The following is a 17,013-nucleotide window of genomic DNA, read 5'->3' as shown; positions in this document are numbered from 1 at the left end:
TTCTCCTTTTCTTAAAAGGAGGGTGAGGCTATACTTGATATCAACGACTGGTTAGATAAAATCTGAGTCCGGATGTCCAATTAAGGGAGCTTTCGGTGGTCTCTATCTACCATCCCCTTTTGGCTTTTCTCAATTCTATCGAAACAAAATATTTTTTCTTCTCTCTTGTGCTTATCAGATCAGGGGAGACAATCTCATGGTTTCTTCACCGAATCTAAATGTGCATTTAGCAGATCGAACCAAAAGACTAGAAATTGTAGATTGGAAGGAAATATTTGAGTACATAGGCTTCATCCCTTCCTTGGTCCTTCTTCCAAGAAATGAAGGCTGTTATGTCTGCTGCTGAACCCCCTAATGTCCTCCAGATTCTACCAAAGACTAATCGAAGAACAATTGATATTGGCGTGAAGTTTCCACTCTGTAGTTAGAACAGAGTTCGGACTAAAAGTCAACCATTGCAATACGATAATGAGATATAGCTGAAACGCCAGGACCAAGCTAAGTAGCCAATTATTGTTGCTCTACACGACAGCAATCCTGCACAGATCGAACACTCATGAGTCCCACCGTGCGGTACTGTCAGCTCGAACGATACTCCCAAGATGGCATATATGTCCACGGAGACCAATAAGCAAAGTGGATGCAAGATTTCAGATGATTCGGCATTAATCATCTACGTCAAATAATTAAATTTTTTGCTATATCAGTGTTATAGATGATTTTGGATTAAGCAAGCTGGAGACCGTCCAACTCCAACTTGATTCTTTTATGAGTTGGGCTTTGGAAAATTCTCGGCACTAGTCATCCGATTTTGGCAAAACTAAATCGGAAGGTAATATCGATAGCGTCCTTCTAACATTTAAGTTAGATTCAAGTCTAGTGAATAGGACTAGTTAGACAATTGAGTATTATTATATTATATCGAGTGTACATATGTAAATCTCCTTTTATAGTAGATGCTTGATATAGACGTTACAAAATTTGTTGGTAAAGATCGATCGTAACCACCTTTAATGACCTTGGGCGATTGTACTTGTTTGTTAGATCAATTGGAATTATTTTGATGGGTGTGAGGCCACTTGCTGGCTTTACCTGTTAGACAAGTGTCAATCAAGGACTCCCACACGTGACTAGGCAGTTGAGCCCTAACAAGTATCTTGAATATATATGTGTCAGTTGTATTGGATGTTGTTATATCAAACATGTCACTTTTATTATAACATATGCTCTCGACTTTCTAGATCAACGAGCATCACGAAGTCGAGTCTAGAAGTACTATTTTTTATGACCCTTTATTGATGCAAGTAGGGAACGTTGGAGTACTTTACCCAAATTCTCCATAAACTTAGCACGAGTCAACATGCCCAACTCAACCTACATGACTTGGTTAGCTCGACTCGATCTTCTTGACTCAACTTAGTTGTTCTAACCTAGTTTTTATGATATATTCTTTATCAATTCAATATATCAAGAGTAGTGATGAGGCAGAAGGATACGATTTGTCCTGATGGTGCATTGGGACATAGTGGAAGAGCCCTCTACAAGGACAACATAGCTTCAACAATTACTGAAGCTCTGCATGAGGATCGAAGCTAGTGTTAAATTTAATAAGCAATGGTGTGATGGTTCAAGAAAAACAAGTGTAGTGGCCTAAGAAACTTTGCTAAGTGGCACACTATGAGTTGTATAACCAAGCGCGAAGGCACACAAAGGACTATGGAGCCAAGTGTGGTAGCACAATTAGGTCATGTGGCCGGGTGTAGCGGTGCACGAAGGGCCACAAGACAAGGTGCGATGGTGTAATAGAGTCATATAACTAGGCGCACAAAGGGCCGTAGCCAAACAAAGTGGCCTGATAGGGTCAACCAATCGACGCAATAACACACAAAGGGCTGTAAGGTTGAGTGTGATGGTGTTGGTGTGTGTCACCAACACTGCCATCATACGATGGCGCGAGGGTCCAACTGATGCATGTGCTAGGCATGCCATGTCACTAGTGAGTGGGAGAATCTGAGTAGATCCGGATACAACTACATGTGTCGTACCGACTTGAAGCAAAGAGGGGTCATAGTCAAATGACCCATTGACGCATGACCATTACATAAATAATGTTGAATTCAATCATGATCATAATAATGATCTGTCTAACCACTATGACCCTTGGATGGTGCCATGCATCCCATGCCTTGCTGATGGCATCCCATGTCCCACTTTACTTATTGCATTTGAAAGTTGAAAGGACAGTTGAGCAGGTAGAACATTATCTTCCTCTCTTAAAAATGCCCATCAGTTACTTCAGGGATTTCTCATATGTGCTTGCAATCAAAGTGTTTGCAAACAAACTCTCTAGGCATCCTAACAATCCAACTTAAAGGTTTACAATATTTTCCTTAGCTTCCTCTTCCGACACCCTAGACTCAAATAGGATATCATCCTCATCACCACCCTAGGTGTCGGCAAGGGAAGCTTTAGTCTTGGAAAGAGTCGAGTCAACCATTTTGATGAAGGCAAATCGATTTGGTAGTGTGGCTTCACCACCTAGTGCAGAGTCCTTCGACTTAGATTCAACTGTGAAAGTCTTCAACCTAGAGATTCTCTAGAAGGTCTATCACATTCTAATCGAGTTTAAGCTAGTACTTACTCGATTAGATAACTGATCTTATGTGTCATGTCATATATTTTGTACTTAACATGGATGCATTGAAGGTGGGTCTTTATTTTCTCCTTCATCCATTTTTTATTGAGACTTTCAACAATTGAAAGTTTCTACTACCTAGATGATGCTAAATTCTTGGTGTTTTCTTGTGACATTTGTCGAGGAGTGTACGAAGATATATATCTCCTCATCCTTGACCAATTTGTTTGTTAGCTATAGTCTATACCTTAGAGAGTCAATATATTTCCTCTCCACTCTACCCGGTTGTCGGGTTAAGGGCGCTTTGACCTCTTGTAAAAGTTGAAAGATGAGGTATTTTTTTATTCTTTTAAGATATGATTGACCAATCAATTTGAATTAGTCTAATTGAAAGTTTTATAATGTCATCTTGAGATTACACAGGACGAAAATAGGATAATTTAAAAGACTGTCTATAATCCTATTCGAGTGAGCGAGCAATGACTCAATGTAGGCCTAAGCTCAACTCCTAAGTAAAGAATTGAAATTATTATTACTTAAGAACTTATGTAAATTGCCTAACATTTTATCTTTCTTGTGGAGATATGATCTTTAAGGGAATATTCTTGAGTACAACCATTGATGAGGTTGAGGAGAGTGCACAAAAGGTACTATCTTCAGTGCAATTAATTTCCCAAAAATCGACTAAAAAAAAATAGGTTGTACCTGAGTTGGCTTCTAGCTTGAGCAATCCAAAATCAACATTAATAGATTGATACTAAAAGGAGAGTCGACTATTATGTCTCAAGAAAGTCTTGTAGGATTGTTTCGACGAACCTTAAATACCTAAATCCCTCGAAATTTCAGACCTCAACTTCGATCGCTCCAAACGCTCTTGGTGTGGATCCCCCAATTTCGTTAGTTCTAAATCAAGGTTCGATGAGTGTCAACTAGACAAAACCCACTTTATAATTCTGACCTATTTCATTGACATTTTTAAGAATCGATTTTCATCTAATCACCTCTATGGCAACTATATTCATCCTTGTAAAAACTTTTTATACACTACTTCGACAAATGTAGGCTCTTATAGGGATAATCCAAACTGTCACTCTATACCTTCCTCAAATTATAAAAGCAGCTCAATAAACTTAGCCTACATTTGTCCCTCATAGTCCTGCTCTTGATCCGCCACTTACACCCATCCCTAGCCAAGTAGCCAAGTCATTCCTAGCTCAAACCTAGGAACATCTATAGTAGATCCAAATCGAGTCTCATTGTTAGTATTATAATTCATAAATAAATTTATTAGCCAATTGAATAAACTTCCAACTAAAGTCATAGACCGCTTATATATAATGGATTAACAATTGGTGAACATTCACAATTAAATAAAACAAGAAAAGTGATAAATAAATGGATCCTTATTTACAATATTTGTTTACCCAAGATATAAAGAATCCATTCTACAAAACTTATTCTCTATGCTGAACATCTACGAAGGGAAAACTAACCCATTAGAGCACATGACCATATTTACTTCTCAAATGACCTTATGTGTTATATTTTCCTGCTCACCTTAAAAAGAGTGGCCTATGAATGGTTTGCTAAGCTACATTCAGAATCAATTTTATCATTCAAATAATTAACCAAGGAGTTTGAGCTTAGTTTTATTAGACTCTTAAAAAACCTACCACTTCTTTCTTAATTATATGCTAGGAAGAAAAGGAATCTTTAAAAAGTTACACAATGAGGTTTAATGATAAAATATGGTAAGTCGTCAACCTGACACCTTCCATCCCCATCAATGCATTTATTGATGGTCTCAAACTCTTAAGATTTTTTTATAAAATCATCACTAATGACTTTTCTAAAATTATTATAAAAAATTAATTATCATATTGCTGTTAAGTCGGTTATCATCGATAAAAAGATGGGTGAAAATAATAAAACAATAAAAGAAGAAAAGATAATATGCCCAAGCTCCTTGAAAACGTTGATGAATGACAAACCAAAAGGAGATCGACCCCCTTCTTAACGGGAGTTCACATCACTCAATACTTCTCACATCAAGGTATTCATGTGAATCTAGGAGAAGAGACTACTAAGGGTGTCTTAACCTCCGAGAGCCCCACTCATATGAAGAAATATAAGTAAATACTGTCGCTTCCACTAGGGTCATAGACATGACACCAAAAGTTACTATACCCTAAAGGAGTAAATCAAATATTTGATTCGAAAATGATACCTTAATAAGTTCCTCCATCGGATATAAGAATATTCATTGAAACCTCGAGCCTAGTTGAGTGATAGGTAGACATGATAGTTGGCAAACCAATAGTTGGGGGTAGTAGTTCTTTCGCTCAGAAGTCCTATCCCTCTTGATGGCGAGCCAACCACTAGTCTGAAGTAATTCGATATTAGCTTCGGCTTTGAGGGCTCTTCGATAAGTCCTATCCCTATCAATCTGAATCACCACCACTTATTTCTTCAATGACTCCCTCAAGTTCATCGTTGCCACCTCCTTTACTGTTGTCATTGCTTCTTCTAACTCGTTGACTCAAGTTCAGAGATTATTAGTCTCATTTACTATTATTATAGCTCCCTTTAACTCATCAACCCAGGCTTGGAGTCGAGTTGTTCTCTCCTCCTACCAAGACTTCTCAATAATCACATTGGCCTACTCCTTCAAAACTTCGACCTCTTGAAGAAGATGATTGAGGATCGTTGAGGAATCTCGGACTTAATCTAAAATGATAGTCATTTTGATTCTATAATTTTTTTATAAGAAAATAAAAACCTATATCTTAGAAGACTCAAAGATAAAAAAAACTTAAAAAAAAAAAGAGAAAAGGAGAGGTGTTGAGGGGTTGGGAGAAAGAGAATAGATGACCAAATGTTTATGGGCGCCAAATAAGAGATCCTTGGTGGATCTCAAGTACAAGTCCTTAGGCAAAGAAGGGTTTATTAAGTATCAATTATAAGTAGTGGCCTCACTTGGAACCTCCCATGGCTGGTTGGAATAGATGAGGTTCCAACTTGAGAAGCTAATCTCCCAATTACTTCTCGACCATCTCATCGTTGATTTATAGTAATAGGATCTTCACCAAATAGGTAGAATCTCCACCATTAACAAAGGTAGCCAACTATGCGGGGCAGCTGATCATCTCACCCCTGAAGTGTTGGGGAACAAGGGGTTGTGACTATTACTATTGTGGCGCCTTGGAGCCATGGGACTCGCTTCATTAATCTTTTGGCCTCTCCCTCGAATAAGGGAAGTTGGATCCCCTTGGGGGACCTATCGGTAAGGGTGCCTCCTATAGGAGGTGGAGGCAAAGGAGGTATTGGGTGGTAATCTTAACAATACTTCTTTGGTGCCCAAGTTAGTACTTAAGTTTGGGAAGTCGAATTAGTCGGACAAACTGAGTAATATTATGTTATGTCGAGTGTACCTACACGACTCCCCTTTTATAGTGGATGCTTAGTAAGGACATTATATAGACTGTTGGTATGGGTCGATCATAACCACCCTTAATAATCATGGGCGATTGTGCTTGTTTGTTAGGTTAGTTGGAACTCTTCTTGATTCGTATGAGGTGACTTGTTGGCTTTGCCCGTTAGACAAGTGTCAACCGAGGATTCTCATAAATGGCTAGACGATCGAGCCCTAACAAAATATCCCAAATACATTATTGTGTCGGTTAGATTATCTTACTATAACAATCAAAAGAATCAAACTTTGTCATGAGTTAAATCATAGTTAAGTTTAAAACTCCTTATATACTCTAATTTATCTCAAAAAGATAAAAAAAATATATTAAAAATAAAAATGATTATAATGTACAAAAGTCACTCTCGCTATACTATGTGCTATAAGTCAAATATAATCTCCAAAATTAAATAATCTAAAATTTAAAGATATAAACAATTTATTCGGAAAGATATAAGGATTATGATAATATAATGTATTCCCTCTTTTGTATATCGGCTTTAAGCAACCTTTATAATTTAGTTAAAAAATTTGAAAGGAGCACGATAATCTCGTAGGATATACAAAATCGAGTGAACACCAGCTAGTTTGATTCTCGTAGAAAAAAAAATTCTAATATCTCAAAAGCTCGACGGATAAAGTAAATATGTTCTAAAATGATTCAACTATTCCGTAATGCAATGTAAAGAATATTTAGATGAAAGATAATTAAGTGACACTCTCTCATATAACTCTTTATATTCTCTCTCATAAATCTTAAAAAAATCTTTGCTCTCAACTTCTAGAAAATTCTAAACTCAAAAATAAAAAAAGTTTCTCTATACTTGTTCCTTTTAGGACCTTAAATTTTGAGAAAAAATAAATATTTATAAAACCAAGCTTTAATTTTAAGAATTTTTTATATGCTTTGAGACTAAAAATATAAAATTTCTTGTAAATAAAATATTTATAAAGTCAAATAATAAAAATTTTCACTATACGAAAATGATCAACTACAAGAAATAAACTTTCTGTTGGGTTAAAACATGCTAAAGACCAAAACTCCTAATATACTCTCTCATATAAATCTTTTTATTTTTTATACATAGAACTAAAGTATTTTTTTTTTCCTCTATATTTGTACCTATTAGAATCTTGATATAAATAAAACATGTATAAAACCGTATGCTTCAAGACTCCAAAAAAACAACAAAAACAAAAACATATCAATACGCGGATTCACCGGTGTTGGTCACAGATCAAGAGGCCGACGCCATTAAAGAGCCCACCACCGTGGTCAGTATATGTCAAGATCAGAAGCAGAGCAATGATTAGGCTTACCAAACCGTGTTCTGCATGTGATCCTCTTCAACATTTCCTCATCATCTCATCCGTCAAAGTGCCAAAGGCTGGTTACGTTTCATGCGACTTTGCCAACATTCGGCTAAGATTAGGCATCACACTGGCGTTGGTCCTCTTTTATCTCTTTCCCTCGTCTGCCGCAATCATGCTTTCAGGAAAAGAGCGAAGAGAGGAAATCGGTTTCCTATCTCATGGCCTTCTCTTATCTTTTTGTCTCGAGGAGACAAAATTTATATGATATAATCATTATACTATTGACATAGCAGAAATCCAAGTTTGACATGTCTCCTCCAGAGTCATTATTCGAGTGACATCTACCCGTGACGGGGCAAGTCAGCTCAACTTATCCATCTTGAGTTTACCGATCAATTGATGCCCTTTTCTATTCGATTTCAACTAGAAAATAACACAACTTTCTCAAATGAGTGATTTTACTATGATAATTACATTATAAGTTTAGCATTTAGCAAATGGCGTTATACAATTCATGATGTGAAAGTAATAAATATATAATGTAGGAATCATGCGATCTGGTGTTGCTCACGCTAACATGCAATGCATGATTCGTCTTAAGATGACAGTTAAAGACCTTTGCTTTCCTTCAATAGCAACGAGGACATGACCTACAAATAATTTCGGTGACTAATTTTGCATTATTAGATAGATTAATGAACCGATGCAGATGAAATGAAGCTGCCTTCCCATAAAGTCTTGTATGCATTGATCACAAAACCAACGCTGAACCAATTTCCAACGTAGTTCCAAATCGACATGGTTAGGTCACGAGATTGTTCTTCTGTGCGACGGTCACACGTCCCCCTCTTTTATTATCTGATCTTGTGACCAAGAAAGGTACAGAACCTTTTTCTTTAATCCTTCCACAGCTACAAATCGATCGATCAATCAGTCAACATTTTATAAGGTAAAGGATTCCACCGTAAGATATTCCATGTGTCACCTTCCCCCATCTAATTAACTATACACCCTTCGTCGAGCAGCATGAGGTTGTCGGCAAGTCACCTCTCCCTTCCGAGACTACCACCGCTGCTACTACTGCATGCATCAGTAGCAGGTCTCCTCTCCTGCAGAAATGGGTTGATAGAGATAATTGGTCCCTCACCTCATCTCATCCTTGGCACAAAGTTCCACCATGCCCTTGTCAGCTTTTATTCCTATGGGACATGGGTTGGCCGATGCGTCTCCAACTAGGAAAACTACTCGTTCACGCCTCTCTCTCTCTCTCTCTCTCTCTCTCTCAATGGTCAATCAATCATTCATACTGATCGAGCCTAGGGTACCATGATTCAGACGATGACGCAACCCTAATAAAAAACAGTGGGAGAATTCGATACCTACGCCGACCACGCCACGTGAATCCGAGTACAGGAAATTATTAGGTTAATGTACTGCTGGTAGCTCGCACTCTCGTCTCGTATCGAGTTTTCACCCCCAACATGATTTCCATGCTTTCTATCAATCTGGCAACCCAAGTTGGACCATACCAAGATGTTTGCATGGCGCGAACGATTACCAAAGTCATAGCCATCAGAGAACGACTCCCTCCACCTAATCGACGACACCTACAGCCAGCTAAAACAACTGCAACTTGCGATCGATGATGGCTCATTGATCGATGAACTGTTGTGGTCTTTGAACGAGGGAGATGGACCGGTTTTGGAGAAGAAGCAAGTTCCAACAAGGCACTGTAGACGCGTATAACTTCATTCACTTTCACGATGGGGCAGCAAATTAATGAATGCTCGGGCGACTTTGAATTTTCTTGTTATTTTGGTTGAAACGTAGCTTTTGACCAAATCATTCACCGTCAATCTATTCTCTCTCGACAGATTTTGTCTCACCTCTCGCCTCTCTTTGTTATTTATTATTGTAAATCTTAATCACTCGACTCTTTTAATTCTTATCGATGTGCGATCAGAAATGGCCTACTGTTTTCCGTTGAAATTTGCTACTGAAATGATACATCAGATCATTAACGTATATTTCTAGAGAGGATGTTGTCGCATGATGAATCGATGAATCAAATTACGCGAAGTTAAAGGAGTCTTGAGCAATCTGTCCGATTTGGTCAAGCAGTAGAAGGAGGGCAGCATTGCGTGCACGGCTAGAAGTCGCGCAAGCTCAATCAGCGGCGCTGTCACGTTGTCCACCACCTTCTTCAAGCCACATCCCTCGAAGACAAAACACTCGACAACATAGTCGGGCTGGGAAGCACATCGCCGGCATCGGATACCTCTGCTGCTACCACCACCGTCTTCGAGAGTAATTTATGTCCTTTCGATTTTCAATGGCAATAACATCAAATTGGAGCTATCTCGCCAGAAATAGACCATTTCGTTCACATGGTGATGCTGAAGCCAACTAGATCTATGACGTGATTTCAGCGGTTCAACCATAGGCCCTGTGCGTACGTCCGACAAGAAAGGGTCCTCTCTGATACTCGAGTAGCATTAGAGGTTGTCATGTAGCAGTAGAGCAAGTTACATGAGCTCGGAGGAGACACGAAGAGTTGTGTCGTGGAATAGAGATAAAGAGTTTCATTTCTCCTGTAGTTTGGGGACGTCTGGTGAGAGAAGAGAAGAGTGAGCCTATGAAGTAGGTCTTGTGTCTCTTCCGACTCTAATCTCGGTGTGATACAGGTGAGATGTAACTTACTAGCGATTTCATGTCGTAATGGAGTATTCTCTCTAGCCCTATTCATGAGCTAGAGCTAATATTAGGTTGGCTCTTTATATCAATTATCATGATCTAATATAATGAGATAATTAATTTATAAATTTCATTGATTCAAAATATTTAAACTGAAATCAATTCTAATAATATACCTTCAGATCTTTATAAATTATTTTAAGACTTAACCATCAATCACAATAGTGGAGTGGAGTGGAGTAGAGTGAACCAGCAAGATTTGCTAAACATTGTATTGATTCCAAGAAATAAAAATCGAAACCATGATCAGATCCTTCAAGATTTACACTGTTATCTCATATTCTTCCTCTCATCAGGCTTAGATGATATAATCAAGACAAGAACGCAGCTATTTATTCACTTCTTCTGGAGAAAACAATATTGGTTACAGCACAATATCAAGCCGTAATCGAATTGGATCAATGTACACACGGGCAAAAAACACTCAGTCCCTCTTCTCGCCCAGCAACTCGAGCGCCTTCACCAGGACGGACCTAAATCTGCTCACATCAAGCTTTACATTCTGCTGCTTAAGGAACACGTTCCCCAGCTTAAACCACCCCTGCTTGTGGATGGACTCGGGGTTCGCGAACACCGGGTGGTCTCTCGGATACAGTTCCGTCAGCGTGCTCTCCTCCACCGTGATGTTGTACTCCAAGTACCGCAGCCCCATCCCCATGGCGGGCTCTGCGTAGAAGTTGGTGGCGATCCAATCCAGTTTCCCCAACGGCACCACCTGGATGACGATGGCGTCGGTGGGGAGGAAGAGAAAGTTGGTCAGCCCGGCGCCGTGCACGCCCACCATCACGTCGCAGGAGTTCACGATGTGCGCGAACCTGGCCACGTCGTAGAAGTCCGGCTCCGACACCACCACCTCGAAGCCCACCTGCTCCGCCATGGGCACGATCTCGTCCAGGTTCATGAACTTCCTCGTCCCGCCCCTCGCTATGAACAGCAGCCTCGGCTTGTTGCCCGGCTGCTGGTCGGGCGTCCACGGCCGGTCCCGCTCCAGCGAGTACGCGCTCCTAGTGAGCTTCACGAAGTCCATGATGGAGTAGTTGCCGCCGTTCGGGGGATGGATCATCAGGTCTCTTTCGGCTCTCAGGCCGACGATGACATGGTCGAAGCAGTGCACTCTGTCGTCGTTGTCGTAGTCGATGGCGTCATACGAGGAGAGCTTCGTCAGGTAGGGGCGATACTTGTTCATCCACCAACGCTGGTGATTGGTGATGATGAACTGGACTCGGCCCCGGAAGGGGATGGCGGTCTGGAAGAGGGGGATCAGCACGTCGGCGAAGTCGTGGAAGCAGTTTCCGCAGTGGCCGCCGGTGGAGAACAGGATGCCGGGGACTGTGTGGTTGATGCTGCATCGAGGGGCTTCTGGATCACCGTTCAGTGATTTCAGGTTCAGCGGACGGACTTTAGCCATGGCCGAGGAGTCGTACTTGCGAGGATAAGGTTTGATCTGCCATGACTCGTTCCTGTCTGTGCTGCTCGTATCAGGGGTAACGACAAGCACTACAGAGGATGAATTCTTCCCGATGACTCTGACGTCCCCTGCGATATCGCAGGTGTCTAATCTGTAGCCGGAAACATCACACATTGGCTTCCTCCCAGCTGCACCATCGACAAGACGATGGCTTCCATTAGAATCTCAGAAATTAGCATGCGATGGAAATTGAGAATCCATATATGATGATCACGTCAAGCTCATATTAGTGATCATCTAATCATTAATACTTTGTAGAAGAACAGGGGACCTGATGCCCTGTTCCTCCTGCATGCCTTGTGGTGGGTGCATGCATTAACATAGTTCTGATTACCTACCTGATTTGTCATCAGTGCTGGGAGAACTTTCTTCTTCAGATAAAACATCAGACGCTGATGCTGCGGGGGACGAATCGTCAGGCATGTCGATAGCTTCACTTCTTTCGAGATTACTCTCTTCTGCTTCCTTCTCGTGTCCTTCATCAAGACAAAAACAAATACATGATGCGAAATCCACGTCGCAAATCAGAGTCAAATGCAACGCTTTAGTACTTGTTGCTCTGATTTCAAAGGAAGAAGGAGAAGGAGAAAAGCAGGAAGAACAGAAAGCTAGCAAGAACTGCGGTCCTACCTGACAATTGAATCTTTCTATTGCTTACTATCGAACTCGAAGGAGTTGCATCGCTCCACGACGGCGAGGACGACAACAACAACGAACGCGATGATGGCAAGCAACTTACTGCAACAATCCAACCAGAGTCATGAATCGGAACAAGGCAGAAGCATCAAGGACAAGAGGGGAACTCCGGTAGACGGAGAGCTGGTCCTTGCCTATGTCTTTCTTGGACATGAGAACGTATGTCATCGACACCAGAAAGCATCCGACGATCAATCCGGATCCGAAGCTGCGAGGCTCCACCGGCGGCCGGAACTTCTTCGCCATCTTCATCCTGTAGGTGGGCGCTCAGCTTCCTACCATGGCATCTTCTTCCAGGAGGAAACCCAAAGCACGAGTAGTGGAAATCGAGGTGTATAAAGTGATCCATTTAACGTGAGGAAGACACCGGACGGCTGTCGTTTGTCCATCGTATTGTTTTTGGCCATTTTTCTATGTGTACGTCTGAATCAGCATCTTGCAAATGGCCAAAAGAACCTCAGGTTGTTTATTCTCCTCTCTCTCTCTCTCTCTCTCTCTCTCTCTCTCTCTCTCTCTATCATCTAAGCTCGGCATTTGATTCGATCATCCATGGCACGGATTAATGATTGATCAAATATTATTGGGATCGATAAGCATTGAAGAATATAATTAAACAAAACTTTATGAGAGAAAAATGTTTGAAAGTATTTCTTTTCGGTGGTTAAATAGAGGGTGATGTTTAAGAAAATTTGTGTTAGTTTGGATTAATTGGAAAACTTGTGATTTGATGTCATGAAGAAGTAGTTTTTCTCTAGTAATAAGTATCAAATCACACAAATTTTACGTCAAAATTTCTAATTTATCTCTGGATTTAGTGCTTTGGTTCCAAAAGAACCCAAGAAGTACATCTTGTTTGTTCTGCTCTTCTCTCTCTCTCTAAACTCGGTGGCATGGTTGAATGATTTGTTTGGTAGGACGGAATAATATTGTGCTTGCGGAAGGGTGGGGGGGGAAGCCCACAGATGGAGACTTTTCCATCGACGAATCCAACAAATGACCAAGTAAGAAATGGCTGCACAAGACGACGTGAAGCCGCCAGGAGGAGTTGGGGGTTGAGGTGACTCGCGGAACTTGACATGCCAATAGCCTTCCCCGATCTACAGTGCAAAAACAGAGTCCGACACACTACATTCCAACCGTGCTGTTGTAAATTGTCACAGGCAAAAAAGGAAAAGCACTCGTTTGGAAAATGGGTTGGGGAAGCCACTCACGTACAAGTCATTCACTCCTTGCTTTGAGTGCACCGATTCAAGCGAGTAAACTAGTCGTCGTAGATGCGTTGTGTCGAGGGAAATAGGAGCTCGCTATTGCTAATAATAATTCAAGGACTTTTATTTATGTCTCGTAATGTCATTGTTAGCTATTAAATGGTCATATGACAGGTAGACAAATACCTCTTGTCCATGATTCGAGACGCTCATCGATGCAGGAAACAAAAGTCAAAGTACTCTTTCAAATCTTAGCCCAATTTATTGACTGAACTTAATGCGTATGGTTATCCAACTCATTCAAATCATAGCCGAATTTATGTCACTGAAGTCCTCTTCTTCCTTCAAAAATATATTTCTCTTCTCCTCCTTTTTCGTTCGTTCGTTCGTGTGGGGGGTCCATTAACTTATTTTCTTTTTCACTTTGGTTTATCAAATTTCGACGAAACCTTTTTTTTATTTTTTTTATTTACATATTTCTTTTAGAGATTGATGAATCTAAATCAAATTAATTAATAAACAAATTTGGATATCAATTCAGATCCTATTAAGTTAAAAACTGACTAACCCTTTCAAATCTTATCATAGATAATGAATTTTTAGTCCTATTAATTTAATGAACACAAATCAAGATTCTGCGATTTCACAATCGACACTTTGAACCACATTATTTGGACAATGGAATGGAATCGATGAGTATACAAAAGAAGAAAAAGAACATATCTACCGGATAATATCGACTGTAAAATCTCTGGCTTACTCTCTCGTGTGCTCTGCTTTCTCTTTGAGAAGCTGCAGCGCCTTCTCCAGGACCGGTCGGAATCGGTTCACATTAAGCTTCACGTTCTGCTTCCGCAGGTACACCTCCCCCATCTTCTTCCACCCTTGCTTGTGAATCGAGTCCGGATCCTTGAACACCTTGTGGTCTCTGGGATACAGCTCGATCAGCGTGCTTTCCTCCTCGCTTATCTCGTACTGCAAGTACCGCAGCTTCATCCCCTTGGCAGGCTCCGCGTAGTAGTTCGCCGCTATCCAATCCAGCTTCGCCAGCGGCACCACTTGGATCAGCACGGCGTTGGTGGGGAGGAACACCATGTTGGTCAGCCCCGCCCCGTGCACGCCCACCATCACGTCGCACGAGTTCACGGTGCCGGCGAACCTGCCCACGTCCATGAAGCTTGGCTCCGCCATCACCACCTCGAAACCAACCTGCTCCGCCAGCCGCACGATCTCGTCCAAGTTCACGAACCTCCTCGACCTGCCCCTCGCGATGAACAACAGCCGCGGCTTCCTTCCGGGCGGCCCGCCCGCCGTCCACGGCCGATCCCGCTCCAGCGAGTACGCGCTTCTCAGGAACTTCACGAAGTTCAGCATGGACAAACCTTGCGCCGATCTGGAGGCGTCGACCATCAAGTCCCTGTCGGCGCGCAGACCGACGATGACGTGTTTGAAGCAGTGTACTCTGTCGTCGTGATCGTAGTTGATGAGCTCGTGCGAGGAGAGCTTCTGAAGGATGTGGTGGTACTTGTAGAACCACCAGGACTGGTTGTTGGCGACGAGGAACTGCACGTTGCCGTCGAATCCGCTAGAGGTGATGAAGAGGGGAAGCAGCACGTCCGCGACGTCGTGGAAGATGTTGCCGCAGTAGCCGGCGCTGGCGAAGAGGACGCCGGGGACGGTGTGATGGAGGCTGCATACAGGAGCTTCTTCGTGCTCCTGCAGCGACTTCACCTTCACTTTGCGGACGTTGCGGGTGACCGTGCGATCCCCCTTTCGAGCGTAAGGCTTGACCTCCCACGATTCACTCGTTCCGCTACTGCCGTTGGGCGGAACGAGCATGACGGTGGATGAACCCTTCCCGACTATCCTGATGTCGCCTTCCATGTCGCACACGTCGGTTCTGTACTCGGAGAGATCGCACAGGGGCTTGCTCCGCCTCCGAGCTACCACATCTTCAAAAGACTAACATCAATGACTTGTGTTCGCCATAACACATCCAACTTAAAATCTTACCGACCAAATCAGCCCAACAAGTCATGGTTCACACCTGCTCTCTCGGTGGTGCTGGGAAGATGTTGTTGTTTCACAGAGGGAGCAGCAGCCGATTGGCCATTCTGTGGCCGATTGCCATCTTCGTCGTCTGGACAACAATGGGGTGAACAAGATGCATGTCAGATCCTGGTTACCAACTCAAGTAGGGAGACTGCCTTGGTCTTACGTACCTAGCTGACGAAACCACGTCATGTTTGCAACCGCAGGTGGATCCGTGGGAGCTGCAATGATAGGTGACGACGGCGGCGACGAATTCACTGCAAAGCAAATTGAGTGTTCGTCAGAGGCAGAGAGAGCTACGCGGACGACACGACACGGTTCAACCGCGCAAGGTCAATTAGAACAGGAACTCACGGATGGAGAGGAGGTCGATGTCAGTCCTAAACACCGTAACGTAGGTCATCGACAACAGAAGGCATCCCACGATGAGGCCGACGCCCAAACCCCGCGACTGCTGCTGTCTAAGTCTCTTCACCAGCTTTGGGTTGGATCCCATCCTCGCCCTGTCGCCGGTATAGTCTCTACAATGACTTGGGAGGCTGTACCGCGGATGGCACCTCCTCCTTCATCGAGAAGCTGAGGAAGAAGAAGAAGCCGCAATATAACGCTGTCGAATGGCCGGAAGAAGCTCATTACCATGTGCCGAACTTTTGTCGGTTTTCTATCAAGTTATTCATTCTACATGAATCAATGCATGATTTCCATGGCACTTGTTTCAACATACGATGCTGTATTCAATGGTTCATCACATGGTCGATGGGGTGATGAGAAGCATATGGAAAACGCACATGACTTGGGAATGGGGATGCAGCTGAAGGTTGTGCTGTGCTGGACCAAACAGAGCAGTCTTCATCTGTCGATGGATGGATGGATTCCTTTGTTTTTGTGTGGGCAACCACGAGCGTCGGTTGACCCCTCACCGACCGGCTAATGGCGAAGGGAATGGAAACGTAGCCTACGGTATGGCTGAATACAGCAGGTAGAACGAACCCCGTGTACGTTAATTAAAATTGCAGTATGAGTTTGTCTGCTCATTTGTGTAGTTGATGCGTGCATGATTGTGTTCATTCAAGATAACGTGTGTTAGGATCTTATCTTTTTTAAGGAAATAAAAGTCCTTTTTCTAGTGAATTCAAAGTTTTTTTCTTTTTCCCCTTGATATATTAGTGTTAGGGTTGATAATTATTTTATAAAATCTTAATTATATTTAAATTAATTGAGAGAATCTTAATTAAATTAATTTTTTTTCCTATAAATGTATTCAGAGTCAAGATTATAATAAGAGTGAGACAAAGGCAGCTAGCTGCTAAAGAAGAGTTCCTTTTAGTAAATAGAAGCAACATAACATCCTGAGTCAAGATTATAGTGGGAGTTTTTTTTTTAATAGATCTAAAGAGGTTTGAAAGAAGAGTTCTTT

General features: G+C 42.0%; 2 protein-coding genes across 3 annotated transcripts; both read right to left on the bottom strand.

The window, feature by feature from the left end:
* Positions 1–10,480: 10,480 nt before the first annotated feature.
* On the bottom strand, positions 10,481–12,674 carry LOC135653314 (alpha-1,3-arabinosyltransferase XAT3-like). The gene is made up of 4 exons (XM_065175164.1): positions 12,471–12,674; positions 12,271–12,378; positions 11,979–12,116; positions 10,481–11,768 (listed from the first exon to the last, which is right to left on the bottom strand). Exons 1-4 carry the CDS (start codon positions 12,586–12,588, stop codon positions 10,597–10,599), a joined length of 1,536 nt encoding a protein of 511 aa, XP_065031236.1. The 5' UTR covers positions 12,589–12,674; the 3' UTR covers positions 10,481–10,596.
* A 1,455-nt stretch (positions 12,675–14,129) lies between these two features.
* On the bottom strand, positions 14,130–16,420 carry LOC103971471 (alpha-1,3-arabinosyltransferase XAT3). 2 transcript variants are annotated; one of them, XM_009385504.3, is made up of 4 exons: positions 15,951–16,420; positions 15,767–15,853; positions 15,592–15,684; positions 14,130–15,487 (listed from the first exon to the last, which is right to left on the bottom strand). In XM_009385504.3, the coding sequence occupies exons 1-4, from the start codon at positions 16,090–16,092 to the stop codon at positions 14,301–14,303; spliced, it is 1,509 nt and encodes a 502-aa protein (XP_009383779.2). In that variant the 5' UTR covers positions 16,093–16,420; the 3' UTR covers positions 14,130–14,300. The 2 variants fall into 2 exon arrangements, with proteins under 2 accessions (XP_009383779.2, XP_009383778.2); XM_009385503.3 differs by having other exon boundaries at positions 14,130–15,496; positions 15,951–16,418.
* Positions 16,421–17,013: the final 593 nt, after the last annotated feature.

Source organism: Musa acuminata, chromosome BXJ3-11, assembly GCF_036884655.1.
Source record: "Musa acuminata AAA Group cultivar baxijiao chromosome BXJ3-11, Cavendish_Baxijiao_AAA, whole genome shotgun sequence".
NCBI lineage: Eukaryota > Viridiplantae > Streptophyta > Magnoliopsida > Zingiberales > Musaceae > Musa > Musa acuminata.
This window is presented reverse-complemented; position numbering and strand designations above follow the sequence as displayed.